General features: G+C 39.4%; 1 protein-coding gene and 1 long non-coding RNA gene across 4 annotated transcripts in view; one reads left to right on the forward strand and one right to left on the reverse strand.

The window, feature by feature from the left end:
- Positions 1-4,412: 4,412 nt before the first annotated feature.
- On the reverse strand, positions 4,413-10,465 carry LOC143438561 (uncharacterized). The gene is made up of 3 exons (XR_013107314.1): positions 10,341-10,465; positions 7,750-7,891; positions 4,413-5,067 (listed from the first exon to the last, which is right to left on the reverse strand). It is a non-coding gene; the product is annotated as an uncharacterized LOC143438561 (long non-coding RNA).
- Positions 10,329-23,253, forward strand: part of Tox (thymocyte selection associated high mobility group box) — a 302,196-nt gene continuing 289,271 nt past the window's right edge. Inside the window, exons 1-2 of one of the 3 annotated variants that reach the window (XM_076924236.1) lie at positions 10,329-10,412; positions 10,648-10,783. In XM_076924236.1, the coding sequence (XP_076780351.1) occupies positions 10,682-10,783 (102 nt within the window). In that variant the 5' untranslated portion in view covers positions 10,329-10,412; positions 10,648-10,681. Of the gene's footprint in view, positions 10,413-10,450; positions 10,784-23,253 lie in introns of those variants that run through there. The other 2 variants (XM_076924235.1, XM_076924237.1) reach the window with 2 other exon arrangements.

Raw genomic sequence — 23,253 nt, forward strand, 5'->3', positions numbered from 1 at the left:
TCACAGACTGAAAAATACAAAATGTAGTAATTTAAACAACGACAGAGGCAAGCTTCAGCAACAGAAGAAACGGAAGAGAGAATCTCAGGCACTGAAGACACAACTTTAAAAACTGATACATCTAACAAAGAAAATATTAAATCTAAAAAATTCCTGACACAAACATCAAGGAAATTTGGGAAAGTAGAAAGAGCAAACATAAGGATAATAGGCATAAAGAGAAGAAGAATCTCAGCTCAAACATCCAGGAAATATTTTTAACAAAATATTAAAAGAAAAAATTTTTTAGCCTAAAGAAGGACACTTTTATAACGGTACAAGAAGCTTATTTACAGAACACAAAATAAGTCTACTAGACTCAAGGTAAATTCTCCTCACTATGTAACAATCTAAACACTAAACCTACAAAACAAAGAAAGAATATTAAAAGCTGCCAGAGAAAAAGGCAGGTCTAAGAACATATAAAAGCAGATCAATTAGAATTACACACAATTTCTCTGTGAACACTCTCAAAGTCAGAAGGGACTAAACATGTGTTCTGAAGAAAAAAAAAAAAAAAAAAAAAAAAACCAGTCTACAGTACTATATGCAAAAAAAATAAAACAAAACAAAATTCAATCACCATAAATAGATAAAATAAGATATCCATGATAAGGTTAAATTTAAAACAATCCAGCCCTAAAGAAGGAAAATTCCAACCTGAGAAGGTTTAACTACACAAATGAAAAGACAGGAAGTAAATAATCTCACATCAGCAAAAAACAAAGGAGTAGAATTATGCATGGGTATGCCCATGTGAACACATACGTGCAAACATGCACATGTGAGCGTGTGTGCATGTGCACACACGTGTACACACACACTATCACCATCAACAACAACAAAACAACAGGAATCAACATTGGGCATTAACATTTCTCAATTTCGATGGACTCAATTCCCTGATAAAAAGATACAGACTCACAGAATAAATACAACAACAGGACCCATCCTTCTGTGGAATCCAAGAAACCCATCTTAACTTCAAGGATAGACATTACCTCAGAGAAAGGAATTGTAAAAAGATTTCCAAGCAAAAGGACCTAAGAAACAAACTGGTGTAGAAATTTCAATATCTAACAAAATAGATTTTCAACAAAAATTCATCAAACAGATGGAGAAAGACACTTCATACTCATCAAAGGAAAAAATTCACCAAGATAATCTTTCAACTCTTACTATCTATGCCCCCAAATGCAAGGGCATGAGTGTTTGTAAAGGAAATACTACCAAAACTTAAATCATGCATTAACCCTCATACATTGATAATAGGAGACTTCAATACCTGACTCACCAATGGACAGATCACCAGAGATGAACTAAACAGAAATATAATGGAGCTATACAGACATTATGAATCAAATGGGCCTAACAGATGTTTATCAAACATTTCTCTCACTAACATAGATGCAAAAATACTAAATAAAATACTTGCAAACTAAACCAAAGAACACATCAAGAAGATCATCAACCATGATCAAATAAGCTTTATCTTAAAGATTCAAGGATGATTCAACCTACAAAAATCTGTCAATGTAATCCATCAGACAAATAAACTGGAAGAAAAAACCCACATGATCATCTCATTAAATGCTGAAGAAGCTATTGTCAAAATCCAACACTCTCTCGGGATAAAAGTCTTAGAGAGATCAGGAATACAATGGACATACCTAAACATTGTAAAGCAATATATAGCAAGCCTATAGCCAACATTAAATTAAATGAAGAGAAACTCAAAGCAATTCCACTAAAACCAGAAACAAGACAAGGCTGTCCACTCTGTTCATATCTATTCAATATAGTACTAAAAGTTCTAGCTAGAGCAGTAAGACAAGTGAAGGTGATCCAGAGAATATACACTGGAAAAGAAAAAGTCATTGTATCATTATTTGCAGATGACAGGATGCTATACATAAGAGACCCCAAAAATTCTGCCAGGGAGCTCTTACAGCTGATATACATCTTTAGTGAAGTAGCAGGTTACAAAATTATCTCAAAAGAATAAGTAACTCTCCTATATACAAATGATAAACTTGCAGAAATAGAAATCAGAGAAATAAGACCCTTCACAATAGCCACAAATAAGATAAAATATCTTGGGGTAACTCTAATTAAGCAAGTAAAAGACCTATATGATAAAAAGTCCAAGTCTTTGAAGAAAGAAATTTAAGAAAATATCAGAAGATGGATGATCACCCATGTTCATAGATCAGTGGGATCAACATAATAAAAACTGCATCTTACAAAAAGCAATCTACAGATTCATTGGAATACCCATTAAAATTTCAATACAATAAGTTACAGACCTTAGAAGAACGATATTCAACTTTATATGAAAAACAAAAACAGCCAACCAACCTACAAAAAAAAAAAAAATACCAAGCAGAATAGATAAAAAACAATCCTAAACAATAAAAGAACTGTTGAAGGTTATCATTCCCAATTTCAAGCAGCACTTATAAAGCTATAGTAATAATAATAAAAAACAAAACACCTCATGGTATTGTCATAAAAACAGAAACACTAATAAATTGAATCTAATTGAAGACCCAGACATAATAAACCCACACACTTATGGACACTTGATTTTTGATAAAGAAGCCAGAAATAAGCTTAAGTTTTATGCATAAAGCCAGATACACTGAACCTAATAGAAGAAAAAGTGGAGAACAGACTTGAACACATTGGCACCAGAGATAAAGTCCTGAACAGAACACAGATAGCACAGGTACTAAGAACGACAATCAATAAATGGAATCTCATGAATGGGAGAAATGGATGGAGGGTAAGTTGCAGTTGGGATGTAATATACAGAAGAAACAAAAAAGAAATCTTATTGGTATAAGAAATTAATTCTTTTCAAAAAGCTGACATTCTAAGGAATAAATGGACAATTAGGAAAAAGAAAGCTTTTAATGGAATTTTCACCAAAACCACATTAATGACAGATTATGAAATCACCTACACATTTTAGTAGTTGGGGAAATGTGACAAATATGAAGATTTAGATATCCACATTTAGATATTCACAGTTAGATATCCACAGGGATATCTAACTGTGAATGAGTCATCACTACAGACACACTGTCATAGTTAGCTTGAGTCTTACAACACCAAGTATTTGCAAGGATTTCTGTTATCTTTCTCATCGAAGGGACTCTGGCCAGCTCAAGAATGGGAATCTTCGCTCTGGCAGGCTTTGCACTTCTCCCCAATTCCCTCTGCCTTGTTAAAAACTGTTAGATTACATTCTCAAAGCTAGCCACCAAGGTCTATTCCCCAATTTGTCCAACCCTTCCTCCTGAGGCTGACTACCAAGGTCCAGGAAACAAAATGAAGTCCAGCAATCAAAATCCTGCTTTGGTCCACCTAATTAACATGTCTAATTAAAACTAAACACCTTATCCTAACACAGGATTTCCCCTTGTACCTTTAGTAACTGCTATTTTCCTATGTGCCACACCTGTCTGCCCTCCATACAGAAGCAGTCCTTTGTCTCACTCTGAGACAAATAGCCTCTCCTTTGTCTTCTTCTTCATCTTCCTCTTCCTCTATCTCCTGGTTTTGTTCATTTGTTCTCTGAAGGGATAATTTCCTTTGTGCTGAGAAATTGGTCTTGGGGATCCTGAACTGATTGATACATTTTCTTTTACACATAGGGTTGAAAAACGACATGTCCACTTCTGAAATCAGCTGAGTGTTTTCTTGAAATTTTAAAAATATATGAACTTTAAAGTCATTCTTATTTAAGCAAAATCAATGAAAACATATATGCATGTAAGCTTTTGTAGTTGAATTTTTATAGCACTGTTATTCTTCATAGTTAAAATACAAATAACCCAAATATCTATCAACCAGTGAATAGAAAAAAAACAATCTTAATTTACATTCACAACAGAATACTATTTCATCATGGAAAGGAACACATTAGTGATTGTCTTAGTTAGAGTTTTACTGCTGTGAACAGACGCTATGACCAAGGCAAGTCTTAAAAAATGGACAACATTTGGGGATGTTGTCCAACAGTTGGGGATGGCTTACAGGTTCAGAGGTTCAGTACAGTATCATCAAGGTGGGAACGTGGTAGCATCCAGGCAGGCATGGAATGGGAGGAGCTGAGAGTTCCACATTTTCATCTAAAGGTTTCTAGTAGAGTATTGACTTCCAGGCAGCTAGAGTGAGAGTCTTATAGCCCACACCCACAGTGACACACCTACTCCAACAGGGCTACAGCTTCTAATAGTGCTCCTCCCTAGGTGGAGCATATACAAACCATCACACTGATCTTCATAACAACTTATGTAAATCTCAATGCATTGTGAAAATAGACATAGAGATTCTTTACTGAATGGGAGATTTATGGGGGGGGGAGGGGGAGAGTTGGGGGCGGAGCTAGAGTGGCAAATACCAGGTGACTTGTTTCTCAGGACTGAGAGCTATGAGGTAGGAGTGACAGCAACAAGGCTGAGGGAACTTGAACTGATGGGGAGTCTGGGTTGTGATTATGGTAATGCTTTTGAACACACAAACTTGTCAAAGTTTTACAAACCTATACATTCAATTATAGGTAAATTAATCTCGGTAGATCTTTCAAAACACGTGCTGTGTTTCCTTCAAAAATAGATCTTTAATCCGCTTCCTTGTTCATCAACTATATCTTAAAAGCCATTTTGAGAAGTGATATGGTATATTAGTTAAACTTAGTTTAATGCAGTATTTGCGACCATGTCACACAGGAAGTTGTTTGAGGTGCTGTTCCCTGGTGCTGCTCATCAAACCCTTGGCACTCAGCATTTTAGACCATTACATTGTCTCTCTGCATTGGCTTCTCTAGACATCCATCCCCTTTGATCTTTCTTAAAGGCCTTATTTTCCAATCCTTTAATCATCTTGGAAGAAATCAAGTTCCCACTGCTCTTCATCTCCTTCTGGATGTGGGTATGAACTTCCTCACATTCTGTGGTTTTTGCTTCTCCATGCAGGTGTCACCTTCCCTCTTTAAGCTGAAGTACTAAAATTGAGATGTGCCTTTTTGAAAACAAACAATAACAAAACATAGCTAAGAAAACATTTCAACGTATGTTATGGAAGTCACAGGTAAATCACAATCATATTTCTTTTGTGTTGCCCTGGTTCTCTTTGTGGCCCCTCTTCATGGGAAAATATGAATCTTGACTATGCATTTTCACCAAAATAACATTTACTCAAACGGGAATATTAACTCAGGTAAGCAAAATGACTTTTGCTTTCATCTCAGCAATTCAACACCTACTCACCTTTCAACAGACTTTTAACAGAATATTAGTTTGCATTAAAAAAAATCTACTTAATTGCATTGGAAAAAAAAAAAAAAAAAAAAAAAAAAAAAAAAAAAAAAAAAAAAAAACCACTTCGCTGCTACACTCCGGGCTCATACTATGTTGCAGCTGCACCTATTTAAAGGATAATTGTAGTCTCACTCTTCTACAAGGAACTAATTCTGATTTTGAAAGGATTTGTCCTCTCGGTTTATCCTGATGAGAGAGAACTGGATCACTGCAGTGTAAAAGAGCTGAATAGTCCTATTACCGCTATTATGCCGCAAATGTTGTATATTGTTGAAGATCAAAGTACTGTACCACACTCAATGGTGGGATGTACACGCATGGTATACTTCCCATATTATGTAAGAAATACTGCATTTTATGAGTCATTTAGTGCCATGTGAGGTATCCCTGCACCCACTAACATTTCCTTCAAACTTTCCTCATCATTCTGAAATCCTTTATTTTCTGGTTGAAAGACTTACAATCTAGTCATTTCTCACTCGTCTCCCCAGGAAATAAACTTCAGTGCTTTCTGTTCCTCCACTGTAAGATATTACTTATTGCACATCATTCTAGTTTACATTTAAATTACTTTAGAAAAAAAAATGTTAAATAACCCTGGACAGCAGTGAGGTCTAACGAGTAAATTGAGAAAATGTAAAAGTTCCCATCAGAACCATTAATGATGGTTTTGAAATCTTTAAGATGAGGAGGACTGAGTGTTGATTAAGATTCTAATGAAACAAACACAGAACTTCTCCCACAATAACTTTGGGAAGACAAATCTGTGTGTACCTGCATTAACATGCTTTACAATACAAGGAGCCAAAAGAGGGCACAAATAGTCAGCTTTTAAGGTGCTGGGGGGCTGTCTTCTACTGGAAAGAGGCCGAATCAGCTAGCTCTGAATATCCACTTTTGCATCCAGTAAAGGAATGAGTCCTAATTTAGTCATGCAATCCAGCTCAGTGGAAGTTGGATACTAGCGCCTAGCTTTATATACACAGTATATACATGCTGGTTTATTCTGATAGGTTTTCTACAGAGGATGTTTATTCTTGGAGAGCAACTATTAGCAAACTCTAACAAACAAAAATGCTGAACAGGGAGTACCATTTTTTTTTATCAAATGGTATTTATAACATTTTCACAATTCTGTACCTTCCTTGTATGTGAAATTCCTACAGGATCTAAAGCGTATGTGTATAATGGGAAGGATGAGTAAACATGAAATGTGGTCAGTGCAAATGTTGGCAATATTTGAAAACACAACAATTTATGAAACTATAATTAAAATTAACACGGGTGACGGCAAAGTCAAACGCTGGCTATGTTTTGCTTAGGCTTTCCAGTGTAATTTATAAAATTATAAGATTAAATGAGACCGTGAAAATAAATGTAAAGATACTCAGATCCGGTCTAAGATATCATAGGTATTTTACAAGTCAAAATACTGGTCTTATGACATTAAATTAGCAAGGAGAGGCTTGCTTATGGACACACATTTTTCTTAGTGTCCTTAGATTCTTGGTGGATCATGGTGATGACTGACACAAAAAACAACCTTGCAAAGCTAATAACATTTTTTGCTCTTGCTATTTTCTATATGTTCTTCTTAGTAACAGGCCTGTGATTTTCCTGAAGATTTTAAAGCCAGGGGATTAAAGCCACTCTTTAGGCCAGGTCCAATCCTAAATGAATGGACCCCGAATGCTTGGGGCTGGTGGCCAGGTAGAAGCACCTGAGAAAGCTGTTAAAATGACATCATTGGCCCGACAAGTTTGGATTCTAATGATCTATCTCATCTGGAGCAGGAACCATTTTCAGCAGTGCATTTTATTATTTTACTATAATTCATTTATTTGTTTATTTATTTTCTTTTATTTGACAGGGACTCTTGTACCCCAGGCTAGCCTCTAGCTTTCTGTGTAGCCGAAAATGACCTTGAACTTTTTGATTCCTCTGCCTCCACCTTTTTGAAAATTTATTTTTAGCTAGCATATGTACAGTATTAATTTTCCTTATGGCATTTTCAAACAAAACTTGTGTTTGATTCTTTGTGACCCTGGCTCTTCGTACCCTTCCACTGAACCCGCCTGTTCTGTTTTCTGTTTCCCTGTCTCCTGTGCTCTATTGCCCTCCCAGCTTCCTCAGCTCTGTAGTCCCATCTCATCATTCCTTTCTAGTTTCATGCATACATACATTCTAAGATACATACTTACTCTTGCTTTTACTGTTGTAAGCTAGAGTCTGCATATGACAGAAAGCATGCATTTTGTTTTGTTTTTTGAGTTAACTCACTATAATACTTTCTAGTTCCATCCATTTTCTTGGTTTCACTTTTCCTTTAAAGCTGCATAGAATCCCAATGTGGATAAGGACCACATTCCCATTATTCACTCACCTCTTGATGAATGTCTGAGTACCTCTCCATTTCCTTGCTGTGCCCAGTTTTAAGTATTGTTTTTGTTGTTGTTTTGTTGTTGTCTTGTTTTGTTTTTCATAGCCATATGCAGCCTCGTGTGTCTCTCTGTCTTTGCTTAGTGCTATACAAATAAATGAGTAACTTAACATGCTTTGAAGAGAACTATCTTGTTTTTAAAGTAGTATTTACTCCAAAATGTAGCTATTTAAATTTCCCTCCAGGTGAACAGAATAATACCATTCAATATACTGTAGACCTTGGCGCAGATATTAGACAGTGGTGGGTATTTTTAATTATTTTATTGAGATAACCATTCTTTAATGTTAAACTCCCTGGAGGTTAATGTACTTTCTTCTCAAAAGCTCAGATTCCTCACCATGCAAAGCTCAAACTTCCCACTCTGACTAAACACACTTCCTGTGAATGAAATCAGGATGCTGGCTGAGGTGAGACACAGGTCCCTGGCATTTGGGTTTCTCGTAATGGTAGAGGAAAGAAATGGTGTGGTACATCCTGTATGTCCAAGGAGTAAAGACACTGACAGTAAAGACCATTCCAAAGCAGTCCATCTTTCTGGTGGTCCAAGGGCCCAACAGAAGTTAATTATGAATCCTGGGGAAGTTCATAAGGCTCAAACTTCATATGGTATAATTTGTTGATAATAAATATATGTTGATGACAGAAACTTGAGATTAGATATGTTTCATTTAAAGCTACAGATTTTTTGTTACCTGGGAGGTTACACACACACACACACTTTAACATCTACAAATGAATTTTAGAATCAGTGTTATGAACCACCAAACTTCATGTAATTGTTACTGTAAAGACCTTTAATAGAGGAAAGATCACCCTTTCACTTATTTTGTGACTCAGAGGGTTTGAATGTAGAGTGAAAATCCTTCCTCACTTCTGATGCCAAGATCCTTTACATTATTCTTAAGGTAAGAAGCTGTGTTCTTGCTATACCCATAAAAGCAAGACCTGAGGACAACAGCTTAAGAGAAAGAGGCTACCACCATGGGTGAAAAGCCAAGTCAAAGAAAAGTTCCCAAAAGCCTTTGCTTAGAGGAGAGAAGTCAAGGATGCTAATTTATCATCTTTACAGGACATCTGTAGCTTCCCCAGATTTTTGCATTTCACTGGTGGCCCTAATTACAGGAGGAAGAGAAACCTGGGAAAGGCTTTGGAGAGCTAGAGAGTAGCTGGCAACTACCCACCATGTACTAAAACAATATTGGGGGTAGGTAACAAGACTGTTTCCATAGATTCTTTGACACCGGAAACTTGTGTACTTGCACTTTCGGCTTTTTTACAGGGTCTTAAGCCCCTAAGGTGTACAGCAATGAGGAATTCATCCTTGAAAGGTAAACACTGCCCATTCCTATTTTGACTTCCCTCTGAATTCTTTCTCCGGAGAATAGAGGATGTCCGCTGGGCAGTCATCAGTGACCCCAAAACTCTCCCAGATGCCAAAGGACACAATGTTGCACATTTTGGGGTTGATGAAGTAAAGCTAAATATGGATGATGTCCTTATCCTACCAGCCAAGAGAACTGGGAAGCAGACTGCAGGCTGTGGAGGCTGCGGTGGGAAGTGGAGCTCCAAGAGTACTACTGGGAATCCAGTAGTGAAAGTGTAATTCCGAGAGGCAACTAACAAACCCAGATGTGTTCCCTGTAGCTCCCGGTGTGCTGATAACTGTTTCCTTATTTACCCTTCTAAGCACCCCTAGGGTCTTTCTGTGAGTCCCCCAAGGGCAGGCTCAGCCTCTGCAAACCCTCCTGCAGAGTACCTAAGCAGAATGCCAGTTCCTCTGAGCACTAACTCCAGGAGCACCGCTCCTCGCACTGAGATCAATTGGGGTCCCTTGGTTAACTGCCCACTAACACGGGGCAGAGGTTGCGCTCTCTACAGGCTCCGGAGCAGCGCCACCAGACACCTTCTCCTCCACCTCCCGCGTGGTGCAGAGGTTGGCAGTGCAGCTACTCCGGCGGGAGTAAGTGGTGGGGGGCTCAGAGAATGGGGTGGGGCGGGAGGCGGGGCTGCAGGGTGCTGGGCGGGGTGCGCCACAGCGCCCCCTTGCTGTGTGAGCCCCGCGGTGCCCCCCAGTCAGCCCGTGCTCCGACTCTCCAACCCCTTTGTGTGAATTTTATCCACCTCCACGGCACCCACCCGGAGATGCTGACTGGGGCACTGATGCTACCCGGGGTCTCACTACTGCTCGGGACACAATCCTCTCCTCCGCCCCCGCCCCCCTTTGCGTTTGTCCCTCGCCTGGTTCCCGGTCCCCAACTGTACCCTTTGGGCCGCGTCCCGCCACTGTCGGCACACCCCGCCGGTCCGGGGCAGTAGTGTTCTCCGATCCCGATCTCCCCACTACCACACGTACACACCATCACTCCCCCATCCCAGGCCTCTAACGTGGAGAAAAACTAAAAGCAGAGCAAGGCAGAGTCGCCAATAAAACGCCCAGTACCCGGAGCCCGAGCTCGAGTGCCGGGCGGCTAAGGGCGCGGGAGGCGGGGATGGGGCGGCGGGCGGGGGGGGCAATGAGCGAGTGAAGTTACCTGCCCGGCGGCGGCGGGCCGACAGCGCCAGGGCCGAGCGGACCAGGCAGGCTGCGCGCTCGGCGTGGACGGGTGCGCGCCGCGGCTTCGGGGGGGAGAGTTGAGCGCTTTTCCACCCTCTGTTTTTTTTCTCTCTCTCTCTCTCTCTCTCTTTTCTCTCTCTCTCTTTTCCTCCTGTTCTTAAACAAACCACAAACGGATGTGAGGGAAGGAAGGTGTTTCTTTTACTCCTGAGCCCAGACGCCTCTCTCTGTTCCGTCTAAGCTTTTTTTTTTTCCCCCTCTGAGCACTTTTTTTTTTCAAAAAGGAAAAGAAAAGGAGTTGCTTGATGTGAGAGTGAAATGGACGTAAGATTTTATCCACCTCCAGCCCAGCCCGCTGCTGCGCCCGCCGCTCCCTGTCTGGGACCTTCTCCCTGCCTGGACCCCTACTATTGCAACAAGGTGAACACTCTGCTTTTGTCTGCACCGATTCTGGCGGCTCGATCCCGGGAGGGGGGCAGCGGTGGCTGGACCGCGATGGGGCCCGCTGGGCGGACTGGGCCGGCTCGCAGAGGCCCGTCCCGGGTGCGCTCAGTCGCAGCCCGCGGTGGCGCTGCGTGCGCTCGGGTAGTAAATATTGTGGAGCAGCTCCGGGGGTTTGCCAAACAACGCGATTGTGCGGAAAGTGACACGATTTGCTCGGATTCTTTCCTTCCTGCTGTTCGCCACTAAGGATCCCTGCTTAGGTTTGCCGGGAGACATTTTAAAAAAAAAAAAAGCGAACGATCGAGAGAGAAAACCCACGGAATACTTTGGGGGTGTGTCTGGGGTCTGGGAACTGAGGCAGAGTAGGAGAATTCAGTTTATATTCTAGTTCCTTCTTCTCCCTCCCTTTCTTGGACAGCGGGGGCTCGTGGCATCGCTTCCATGCTCCGGATCAGTTGCCAGAGGAGCAGCTAGGAGTCGGGGTACTGGGACCCTGGAGGCTCCGGCGTTCCCGCACCGTGAAAATTATTCTGTAACTCTTTTGTTTTCTGTTCCGGCCGGAGAACCAGAGTTCGGACGCTGGCCCTTGAGGCCCAGAGCGTTGTGGGCTAGTCGGATTATGATTTGGGGGAACAGAGCTCGTTTGGGGTGTGTGGAAATACCAAGTTTACAGGAAGCCAAGCTAGCGCTTTGCATTCAAGTGTAAAGCTCCGACGCTCTTTGCCTGGCAGAAGCAAGAGTCCCTGGCTGGGCTACACCATAGTCTGCTGACTACCAGTGCAAGGGCCACCCGGGACAGGGGAAAGGTATTTTATGCTGGTGACCCAGAACGAGGACACTGGCAAAACTGCTCCGGAGCTGGGCTTGGCCCAAGGGTCGGTAGGAGAGCCAGGAGTTTCTAGGGAAGTCATTGCTCTCCTGGCTTCGTGCACACAAAACCTGAGAGAGACGCGGAGAGATCCTCTCCCAAGAGCAGCCACAGGGCACATCTCTCCTCTCCTGGGGCTTGTTGGACTTGTCTAAGCAGTCCTAGCTGATAGAGGTTAGTGGGGACATAGGTTCTCTGAAATGCGTGGCGGGCCTTTTGACTCCCAGTTCTTGCTTGATGAAAACCCCACCATATTCTTCCGGTCCCTTCGGGCACTTTTTACTGATAAGTAGATGAATTCTATGGGAAAAGTCTTTGAAACTCCCAACATTTGTCTGCTAAGGAGTCCTCGCTTTAAAATGTAATGTAGAGGTGTTTAGCACCCCTGGCCTCTGGGCTCTCTACTATGAGACAGGCTAGGAGCTCTCAGCTCTCAGTCTTGGTTATTATACAGAGAGAGAGAGAGAGAGAGAGAGAGAGAGAGAGAGAGAGAGAGCTGTGAGTTACAAAGCCTACAGACATCAGTCACGCCACGGAGAAGCAACTGGGTGCCATGTCCACTGTAATATTCAGTAAGAGTTGTGAGCAAAGGAGGTTAGGAGTTAGGCAAGGGGTAAAATAGACTCAGGCACATAGGAAGGTCTTGAGGCCAGGGTCAAAATGAAAGGTACTGGGAACTTCGCTGCACAGCAGAGTTGGTGAAATGAAGTTTTACTCTGCTGAGAGCACCATTCTTGCAGCCTAGAATATATCCTAACTTTAAAACCCAGGGTTTAATTCTTGATAATTTTCCCCCCTTACAACAATACTATTACTTTTTTTTTTCTTTAAAGTAGCAAGTCTGTCTTGGAGATTAAAGACCTGTTCTGTAGTTGTTACCAGAATCAAAAGATCGGCACCATTTTTGGAAAAAAAAAATATATATATATATACAAGTCTTATTACATTTATCAGTGAATTTAGGCTCCAAAAAAAGAAGGTAATGACTTGAATACACATTTCACTCATCATTCCTGTGATAGGGTCAGATTTAATTTAAAAGTTAAATGCTTTGGAAAATCAGGAATTACTTCAATATATTAAATCATTTTCCAATTAAGTCCCTTAAATAATTTTAGAGGGTTGTGCTGTGAATTGAATGAATTAATTTTGAAAGTCTTCACCATTTCTTTACTAGTCCATTGAAGTTCCTTTTAAGTCACCCTGTGTGTAAGAAGCAAACTGTTCTTTTTAAATGCAAATTAGCCATCCTTTCTATAGACTAGTTGCAAGACTTCTCCTTAACTTACACAGGGAATAATGGATTTTTAAAAATGCAAAGTCATAAGACTTGTTTCTTCCAGTAGAAAAATAGCTCATGGAAAGGTTTCTCCAGGGACTCTTCCCCTATCCATCTCCGTGCCACAGACTATCAAATATATTTGTCACTGCTCCTTGATTGTACTGAACATACTGAGGTTTCAAGATCCCACAAAGCCCAGGCACTTGTTCCCTACCCCATGGCGATTTGCACTGGTGTAAAATTCCTGCCTAGATCCACTGTTTGAATTGCTTAGGACTGACTCAATTAGTGCTCATTTAGCAGTGAGGTACAGAGAGATGTGAAAGAAGAGAAGTTTGGAAAGGTGAAAAAAATAAATCTGTATCTATATTTAGCAAAGTCCTAGTTGGATCAGACTTCCCCATGGAGAGAGACTGCAAAGCAAACCTGTTTTCCTTCTGAGCTGTAATGAATACACAGTTTATTTGAGATAACAGTCACTTTGTTGGCTTCTTTATTTTAACAGGTTGCTAAGATCATAAATTACTAATTATCTTTATTTTAAACCTGTCAACACTACACTGTTTAAAGTTGGTGTGCTAAGTCCCAGTGGAACCATAACTTCCTGTGCTTTTGGTGTCTTACAAAATGTAAATATAGTTTTCTGGTGGCATTTTTTTCCTCCAATGTCAGAAGAGACCCTAATTGAGAAAATGAATATCCTCTTTCTGAGCTTTTCTGAATTGAAATGTGGCTGTTTTACTCCACGGACACTTCCCAGCCCCTCTGCTCTGTACAGTGCCAAAACACTATTTAGATTTTTCAGTTAATAAACTCTGTAGGAGGCACATTTGGAAGCAGTTTAACCCAGTGGTCTTTTGTAAGAGCATGATCCAAGATGAACATATCACAGTGCAAAATGGCCTTCACATTCTCGTAGCCCACTGGGGGAACAAGGCAAATGATGTTGGTTATAGCAAGTGCGCGAGGCCATCCCCTCCCTTAGACAAACTGCTAGAACTGGTGGCATGCTTTATGTAGGTCAGCTTTTGAAAACGCAGCGGAGTTCAGAGACCGGCCAGAAGCATGTAGGATGGAGGAAACAGCCTTCACTTCTTGCAACTGAAAGCACAGTTCTATTGTAGACATTGAAAGATGGGTAACAGAACAGAGTTTCATCCAATTAGACTATTTTAAGTAACAGTATATCCCTTAATTGAACTGAATGTTACCAAAGAAATTAGATTAAATGAGCTCCCAATTGGAGTTCTGTAGCAAAATATAGTCATATTTTTTTGTTCTAGTTGAAGATGTCAAATCATCATTTTGAACATATACCTACAGGAACAAAAACAGCTTTCAGTTTCTTAGTGTAGTGTCATTTCTAAAGACCGTTTTTACAGATTTTATGCTAAAATGGGACAAAGACATGGCACTTTTTATTATTGCAATGATGTGATGCGTTCAGTTATTGCTCAGTAGCTGCCCACATAAGGAGTACTAATAAAATTATGTTATGGCTTGGCTAATGATAAGGATACTGACCTCGTCAAGCTGTGGGAGGAGAATCATAAGGTTTGCTGCTCACAGGAACCACTTTTATGTCCTGAGTCATCTATTGGTGGATTTAAAAACTGGGAGCCCTACACATAAACTCAGGCTTAATACTACCTACATGCAAAGTAAAAAAGAGTGGTCATTTGGAATTCTGGCTTTTGTATTACAATGGAAAGTAAATGTTCTTTCCATGAAGATTCAAGAGGAAGGATCATTTGTGGACAGATGTTTCACCTGTGATAACTTTTGAGTAAAACATTATTAATCACAGTAATAAATCTTTGGACTTATTTTTCTTCCTGTATTGTATTATGCATTGTATTTTAATGTGGCATCACATGCTATGCCTATAATGCTGGACTTGCAAGCACACTGAGAAGGAGCAATTATTTCTACTTTGATGAATAAATGTAAGAAGAAAGAGGAGGACAGAAGGAGGGGGAACAGGGGGAGAGGGGATGGAAGGGGAAGAAAGGGAGGGCCACAGGCAATTTAAAGCGTCATAATTAGTGTTATTCGTAACTCCTAGAACTTCTACTGATATGTTACTTTGTTTATTGATAATCTATGCACCATTTGTCTAATCAAAGCTTCCTTGGGAGTTATATGGGCTAGAACCTTCTATTAGTTAATAAATTTATAAACAAGAAAGAGCATAAACCAAGACATCATATAGTTTGGGGCACTAAATTTTATAGCACATAGAATCTTTAAATGTTGCTATCTTGACTTTGTCAGATATTTTAGTGTCATCAATCCCAATGTGCCAAAAATTATAGTCATGAAGTCTTCAGAGATCTTATGTTATTTTTAACATAGAATATGTGGCTGAGTGTTCTGAAAAGTTGTTGTATATTTTAAAAGTTACTGGATGATAATGTTAAGTAGACTTGATAGTTTGATTAGGTATAAAACCTGAAGCAATATTTAATATCTTCTTGAATATGTAGTGTGTAGGGTTAAAATTATTTTTGTGATGTGCTTGCAAAAAAATAAAGATTAAGAGTAAGATAGCAATAAAAATAAATTTGAAGCCCAAGGGAATAAGGAAATTCATCTTGGTTTTGTATATGGGCTGTTTGTAGTGGTCTTTTCACCATATTTTGTACATGTGATGGGCTCAGTTCAGGAGGGATAACCTAGGATACTGGAGGAAAGGGATATCTGTTTGGATGCTTATGCTTTTAATATCCTACCCCACAGCTTCTCTCCATTGCCTTCACTTCTCAAACAAATCTAGCTTGGATACTGTTCATATGACCCATGGGAGATGTGCTGTCTTTCCTTAGCCCGTTTTTGCCCACCATTGACATCATGCTTTTGGCTGCCTTCTTCCTCTTCTTCTTAATGTCATTGTGTTAACCTACCCGCTCTTCCTGGAGAATCCTGGGTGTATTTTATGGCTAATTAGAACTGGCCCTTACTTACTTTTAAAAACCGCAATGCCCTCCCCCCATTCCCATTTACCTCAGCACTATTGTCATACTGTAATAGGCTGGGAAGTCCAGATGTGGTACTGCAGAGGAAAAGTGATTATAGCTGTTTTCTCTAGGTCATCGTCTTTCTCCTACTACCCAATAAGCTTAGCATTTAGAGACATATTCCATCTACTTAAGCAAAAAAAAAAAAAAGGTTTTGTTGGATTCCAGAACAGCATAAATATGAAAATGTGACCTTTAATTGAAACATATATCACATTAGGTGTATGACAGTGCTACAAAGAAAATATTTATCATTCACATAAATTCCTAAAAGAACACCCACAAGGAACTAAAATGGGGGAGAGTAATCCCTGCAGAGATTATTGAACTAACCACATCACATTTAAGTCTTATGACCATCCTGAATATTAATCGTGAGGTTTTCCAGGAAGTCATAAGCAGGAGTTGTGTTTCTTGTCTCAATAAATACAAATTAAGATCATCATGAATTGATCAAAGATGTTTAATGATTGCACCTTTAAAAATAGCTTTAAACATTGCTTAGAGCAATCTCATGCAACCAAATCATAGAGACTATACTTCCAGGGGAAAGAAGACTGCAATCCATTATAACTATAGATATCATGACCCTCCAAACATAGTTCTTGGCTGCAAGAAGCTTTCATTTGAAGTGCCAAGACACAAGACTAGTTTATTTAAACCGGGTGTTTAATGCTTACCAATTTTAAAGATACCATGCTCATCCTTGCACTTGCTTTTGAGTTGCTGACATCTTTCCAGTTAGTCTTCTCTGAATGTGTGCTTTTCAGAGTCCAAGGTCTGCTTAGGTTGCTAGTGACTTGCTTTCATGGAACCTGGCCTGCCAAAATGATGCAGCTCACATGTGCTCTATTGAATTTGTGATTTTTTTTTGTTTTAATCCCTCTATGCCAAGTTTTCTTATGAAGACCAAATTCTCATTAAAAACATCGAGTTATAGACTGCTTAGAAATGTGGTTTATAATGGAAGTACCAACAGACTGCTAATTACAGCAGCACTTCCACCATACTTGGCTGTGTACAGTCAGCAGTAACCTGCATGAACATTTTCTTGTCCTAGCATGTGTTTCCCTTGCAACTTCCTGTATGAAATGGGACATTATCCTGCTGTGTGCTTGAACAATAACACCAGAAGAATAGGTAGGAGCAAGGTCCTTCCAAGAAGAAGCCTCTCTTCTTTCACAATGGAGGGTTCAGTATTTTCACATTCCTCTTCAGCTAGCTCTCTGACAAGTTTACCTCAGTTGAAAAAGTTTGAAGATCAGTTCTGACACCAATCTTCAGTTTCTATTTTACTCAGGAAGCATCACCACTAATGTGTGTTTACAGTCCCAGATTTCACAACACTAGTGTCACTAAAAGTTATTTTCTGGTGTCCATTTCTTTTTCCTTAAAAGTTTTAAGTGATTTTGCTTTAGCCAAGTGTCTATTGCTTTTTATCCACAAGTTGGGGCCTTTTGCAAAAATCTGTATTGGAGGGATTCCTAGAGAATGGCTGATTAGAACCTTTGTCAGTGGCCAGGGAAACATGCTGTTTTGAGAAATCATGTGAATTTCCATGTGTTTGATCCACAACACCAATGTAAAACCACTCTTGGTTAAATGCCCTTAGACTGATGTCATGGTTGCCACTGTCAGTATCTTCTCCAGAGAAATTGTGAGTGGACATTATTTGTGCAATATATGGTTTGGGTTTGTGAGTGTGTTTGTGTGCTTCTCATGGCTCTCAATCTATTTCTGGCCATAAATGCACAAGAGACTTTATCCTCACTGGCAGACTCCATCAATCAGTGTGTACAAGAACAGCAATTAAGGAAATCATCACAACTCCTAGAAATCCCTGATGATTACTCCCTTTTAAGAAACTTAGCCATATTTCAGGGAGAAAGATGCTTCTGAATGCCAAGACTTTAATTGGACATATGCTATATAACCTTAGTGGACTAGGGAACCAAGTCTTTCTGAGGGAAAGGATTTCTTTCTTTCTTTCTTTCTTTCTTTCTTTCTTTCTTTCTTTCTTTCATCTGTATTTCTCTTTTTTGACAGTTGTGGAAGAAATCTCATAAACCTGTTAGTTCTAAGTAAAATAATGCAACCATGAGAGGGTGTGATTCCCTCTTGCTATGTTTATCTGTGTCTGGAGAACCCTGGCTTTGTTCTGAGGCGGGCTAAAAGTTTTGACACTAAGAGCCTGTGTCCCAGTTTTCCATATATCCAAGATGAAAAAAAAAACTGCCTTACATTGGAATCTACTGAGCCTCGTGAGAATTCAGAAACCAATAAAAATAGATTATTTTGTGATCTTTTGGCAAAAGAGATCCAGTGGTTCTAAAAATGGTAGATTGTAGGAAAACATGTGCTCAGCCCATGTCTGTCTCACTTACCCTGATGGAAGTGTTCTCAAAAGTTTCAAATCAGCAAATCTTTTGGATGTTAGTGGAAGAGATAAAATCTTTGGAGAGCAAAAGAGAAAATTAGCAAGAAGGAATCTGAAGAGGTACAGTTTGAGATCCCTTTACTTAGATATTGGTAAGCCTCTCTGGGAAACTTTCTTCTTCTCCTTCTCCTTTTCCTTCTCTTTCTCCTTCTTCTCCTTCTCCTTCCTCTTCCCTTTTCCTTTCTCCTCCCCTCCCCCTCTTCCTCCTCCTCTTCCTCCTCCTCCTCCTCCTCTTCCTCCTCCTCCTCCTCCTCCTTCTTCTTCTTCTTCTTCTTCTTCTTCTTCTTCTTCTTCTTCTTCTTCTTCTTCTTCTTATTCTTCTTATTTTTCTTCTTCTTCTTTTTCTTCTTCTTCTTCTTCGTCAGAAGTCTTATTCCTACTAAGAAAAACGCTATAGACCGAGATCATTGCCTGATCTGTATTGTCAGAAGATCATGAAGGCATTTAAGAATAAAACAGCTTTATATAACCAGTATTAGTTCCTGTACTCAGAGTAAATCAAGTAAGGGGAAGCGATACTTGTAATTTAAAAAGAAATCAATTAATGATTTAAATAATTATATTATTTAAATAAAAATAAGATATTCTTATTTAAGAATAACTATATTATTTAAATAAGAAGATCAAACTTTAGAACAACTCAAGAGAAAAGTTCCTGAGTTCAGGGAATCAAGGTTACCTCTTTGCCCTTTCCTTTGCTATGAGTCAGATATTTACATTATTATATGAATAATGAATTAGCAAATGGAACAACTGGGTCTATAGAAATTACAGTTGCATTAGAAGAATGTCTGTGCACTACCTGGTTTCCTTAGGTCTTTTACTCAATACACTGGTTAATTTAAAGAAGAGTGGATAAAGTTTTCATTCGCTGATATCTCTTCAACATGGTAAATACCAGTTCTTTTTGAAGCCAGTACTCCTTGGTCTCAAATGCCAGTAACAATTGTATAAAGAGAAATGTTAATAATAAAGAGGCAAGATAACCTTTCAACAAAAGTATATTTTATCATCTGGCAGATGCAGTCATGAACATTAATCATAGAAACCTGCAGATAGTAGAAGCTTAATATCAAAGCTAATGATTTATTTTATGTTAATGACTTTCTGCTGGGGCATAAAAGACCGCTCATAATGGACTCTCAGAGCTGTGCTCAGTTACTAAAGCTAATGGGATAATCTTTCCTCTCCCAAAATTAAGCTTTTGAAATAAATTATGCTGTTATTTTTCAAGGTAACTCTAAAAAATTTACTGCAAAACTAATCTTTTAAGAACTGCTTACAGTAATAAAAAGACGGGGGAGGGGAATCCCAGCAGAGCCTTACCAGTTGTGAACAGTCATTCTTAATTGGAAAAAAAGAAAGTTTTCACGCATGCTAATATCACTGACCCTGTAATACTAGAGAATTTTAAAGTCAGACTTGTGTAGCTAGCACAAGTCTGTCTTTTGGGGAGTGCATCTAATACCACAATCAAAGGTGTTTTTCTCGTCCATTACCAGCCAAGAATGAGCCAAACGCTGCTAAGACATTGGAATATTTCACTAAGACATTTTGAGAATCATGTTTACAATTAGTTATAACCAACATTATATTTCAATAAGAGATAATTCGCCTGTTAAAGTTTACATAATGTGCTAATCATGTCTGGTGGTTAATAAAGGCCTCCCACTCACTCCCCTGATGGCTATAAAAGGCTATTATATTCATGGTAGCAGTTCAGGTACAGCTGCTGTGTGTTAATAATGCATCATTGTCCCGCTAATCAACACAGCAAAGGTCAGCACCCGAAGCACCTAAACTACCTAGCCTCTTTTCAAAATATTTATTAAGACCTTCACAGCACATCTCTTTATTTTCCGTAGCCTCTGGTGAGTTAATTCCACTTCAAACTACTTGTATGATAAAGGTTTTGTAGTCTAAGCTAGGTTATGGAAGAGATTAATATATATTCATACTAATCTTCTCCCATAAACATGTTTCCGTTTCCACAGTCATTTACTGAATTAGTGTCCGGGATTGTAACAGCCATGAGCTCCTTTGTAATTAAGAAGGTGCATGGCAAAGTGAGGGGAGCCAAACTTTATATGTCACTTATGAAGACATTTAAGAATAAAACAGCTTTATATGACCAGAATTAGTTCCTGTACTCAGAGTAAATCAAGTAAGGGGAAGAGATACTTGTAATTTAAAAACAAATCAATTAATGACTTAAATAGTTATATTATTTAAATAAAAATAAAATATTCTTATTTAAGAATAAATATATTATTTAAATAAGAATAAAACAGCTTTATATAACCAGAATTAGTTCCTGTACTCAGAGTAAATCAAGTAAGGGGAAGAGATACTTATAATTTAAAAACGAATTAATGCTAGTCTATAGGTCTGAGGCTGTAGTGAAATATTGTTTTCTTAATTGTTCTCATGCCTAGAAAAATAATACCAGTAAAAGCTTTCTAAGCCATATTTTCTACATGCAAATATTATATTCATGTGGGATGTCCACTTTGTTGGAAAATTGTGCAAATCAGTAAGCAAGCTAGGTAGACATTGTGACAGCCCAGTTGTTTTCCTGCCCTCTGGGACTGTTCATGTAACATAAGCCATGTTTTTGTGTCCTTTGAGAGAAGACAAAGTGTTAAGCGAATAAGACCTCACTTACTCACATTATACTATTGTTTTCTGGCTTTTGTTATTTATTATGATAACCCTGATTTGTGAGTATGTGTACTAAAAGAGAGGAGGAGGAGGGAGGGAGGGAGGGAGGGAGGGAGAGAGAGAGAGAGAGAGAGAGAGAGAGAGAGAGAGAGAGAGAGAGAGAGAGAGAGGAGAGAGGAGAGAGGAGAGAGGAGAGAGAGAGGAGAGAGAGAGATTACATATTTTCAGAGGAGAAAAACAAAACTGTGTTCCCATCATCAAGACTGCTAGTGGGAGGAGCTTCCGTGGGGGAAACCTAGTGTACAATGGTGCATTTGTCATGCTTTAGATCTATAATGCCTACAATCAAATATGTACAGGCACAGTTGTGATCTCTGACGCCCCTGGCTCGGTGCCATTGTTTGTAGTCTGTACGGCTGTCACACACTGTTCCTTGCACATCATACCCCTACAGCAGAATCTGACACAATTTCCAGCTTGCAGCCCAGTACCGTTTTTTTCCCTGCACAGCATACATGAGTTTGACAGGGTGTGTTGAGGACAACCCTGGCAAGCAATTGATATTTTGAAGTGGCAAGCGTTTCAGCAGCTGCCTGCTTGTGAAAAGGGAATGATAAGATACACTGCATTGTTAGTTTCGGGGAAAGCATTAAGGTTTAAGCTCTGTAAAAATGTACACATTATTCGTCAGTGGCAGAGCAAGTCTTTTATGTTTTTCAGAGCCTACCTCTCTGGCTGATGTGAACTACAATGACACTGGTCAGTAAATGAATAGGAGTACTTTGAATTTGAACTGCTGCCAATTTTGCACCAACAAAGGAACTGACAAAAGAAAGATTTTATGTGAAATGCAAAGCACACGCAATGTTTGGGGGAGGGTGGGGTGGGGAGAAAGAAAGCAAAGCAAGAGAAAAGAAAGCCTTCACTAAAAATATTCTTTAACATACATTTGCAAGGAGGCCAAATAGTTAAGACCCATCTATTTTTCATGGCTCATCAGCTCGAACCTAAGCAGTTTAAAAACCTGTTGTATACACATAGGCTTTCGGAATACGATTGTATGGAATGGAGAGTGTTTTTCTAAACATCTCAGTGAGCCCTGGAGGCCTGTTGGCAGAGGATCAGAGTCACCCACTGCTGGAGCCCCGATTCACCGTCTCTCTCCAGTAGTGGGAAATTGTACTTTAATCAGTTATGGCACTTTCAGTGTGTACTGTTCATTAGCAAGGCAATTTGTCATGATTGTTAATGGTCAGGATGCAGACGCTGTCTCACATACATAACCCAATAAATAAGGAGACAGATAGTTCAACATCTGATAGTATTAACTTGTTTCAAATTTGTAATCCAAGGTTAGTTGCTCAAAACAGACACAGCAGCCGACTAACAAGCATGCCGCATTCAGTCCCCCTGCACTGCTTTATGGGTTTGGGGCTTTAAAGCACACTAATGCGCTGTTAGGAAGGGCACAGTCTTGGGTTCAGTGTTCAACAGAAGCTACTTTATGAGCAGAGTTCCTTCTGGGTTCATCTGGAAAGAATTTATGTGCATAACATTTTCTATAGAGCTTCATAAATTGGGAGTTTTGATAGGTATGGCATTTCTCACCTGCTACACAGTCTTATCCTGATTAAAAAAGTCACTTCCCCATTGGCTGATAAACTGGATGGCCACTTTTCATGTGGACTTAGAATCATGATCTAGTTTTAAAGTTTTAAAATTCAACTGTAAACCCTTCGTAATGAAGTAGAAATAGGAAAGTTAGTGCTTTCTTTAGCAGTCTTCTCTGTAAGATCATTGCTCATGGTTCTAAACAGAAGAAAAGGTTCTAAAGATTGTCCTAGTTGCAAAGGCTAGGATATTTTTTAAAACATAGGTTCTATTTTCTAGATATGACATCACATAGTTTTCCAGATGCAATCTTGTTGACATTTTCATTTTTAATGAAAGAGTCTAGCTTTCTGAATCTAATGATTTCTTAGAACAGAACCTGTTCTGGCCAGTAAGCAAAGCTGCTACTGTTTAAGTTCCTGTGGAGCAGTCCGCTGGTACGCTTCACTGAGTGTTGTCAAAAAGGTTTACCTCCTGATTGACAGCCGGCAGGAATGTGAATGGAGATTTTAATTGCGTATCATGTGTGCATATCAGAGGGAGTGAATTCGTGACTCTGCTTAGCTCCAT

This window comes from Arvicanthis niloticus, chromosome 25, assembly GCF_011762505.2.
Source record: "Arvicanthis niloticus isolate mArvNil1 chromosome 25, mArvNil1.pat.X, whole genome shotgun sequence".
NCBI lineage: Eukaryota > Metazoa > Chordata > Mammalia > Rodentia > Muridae > Arvicanthis > Arvicanthis niloticus.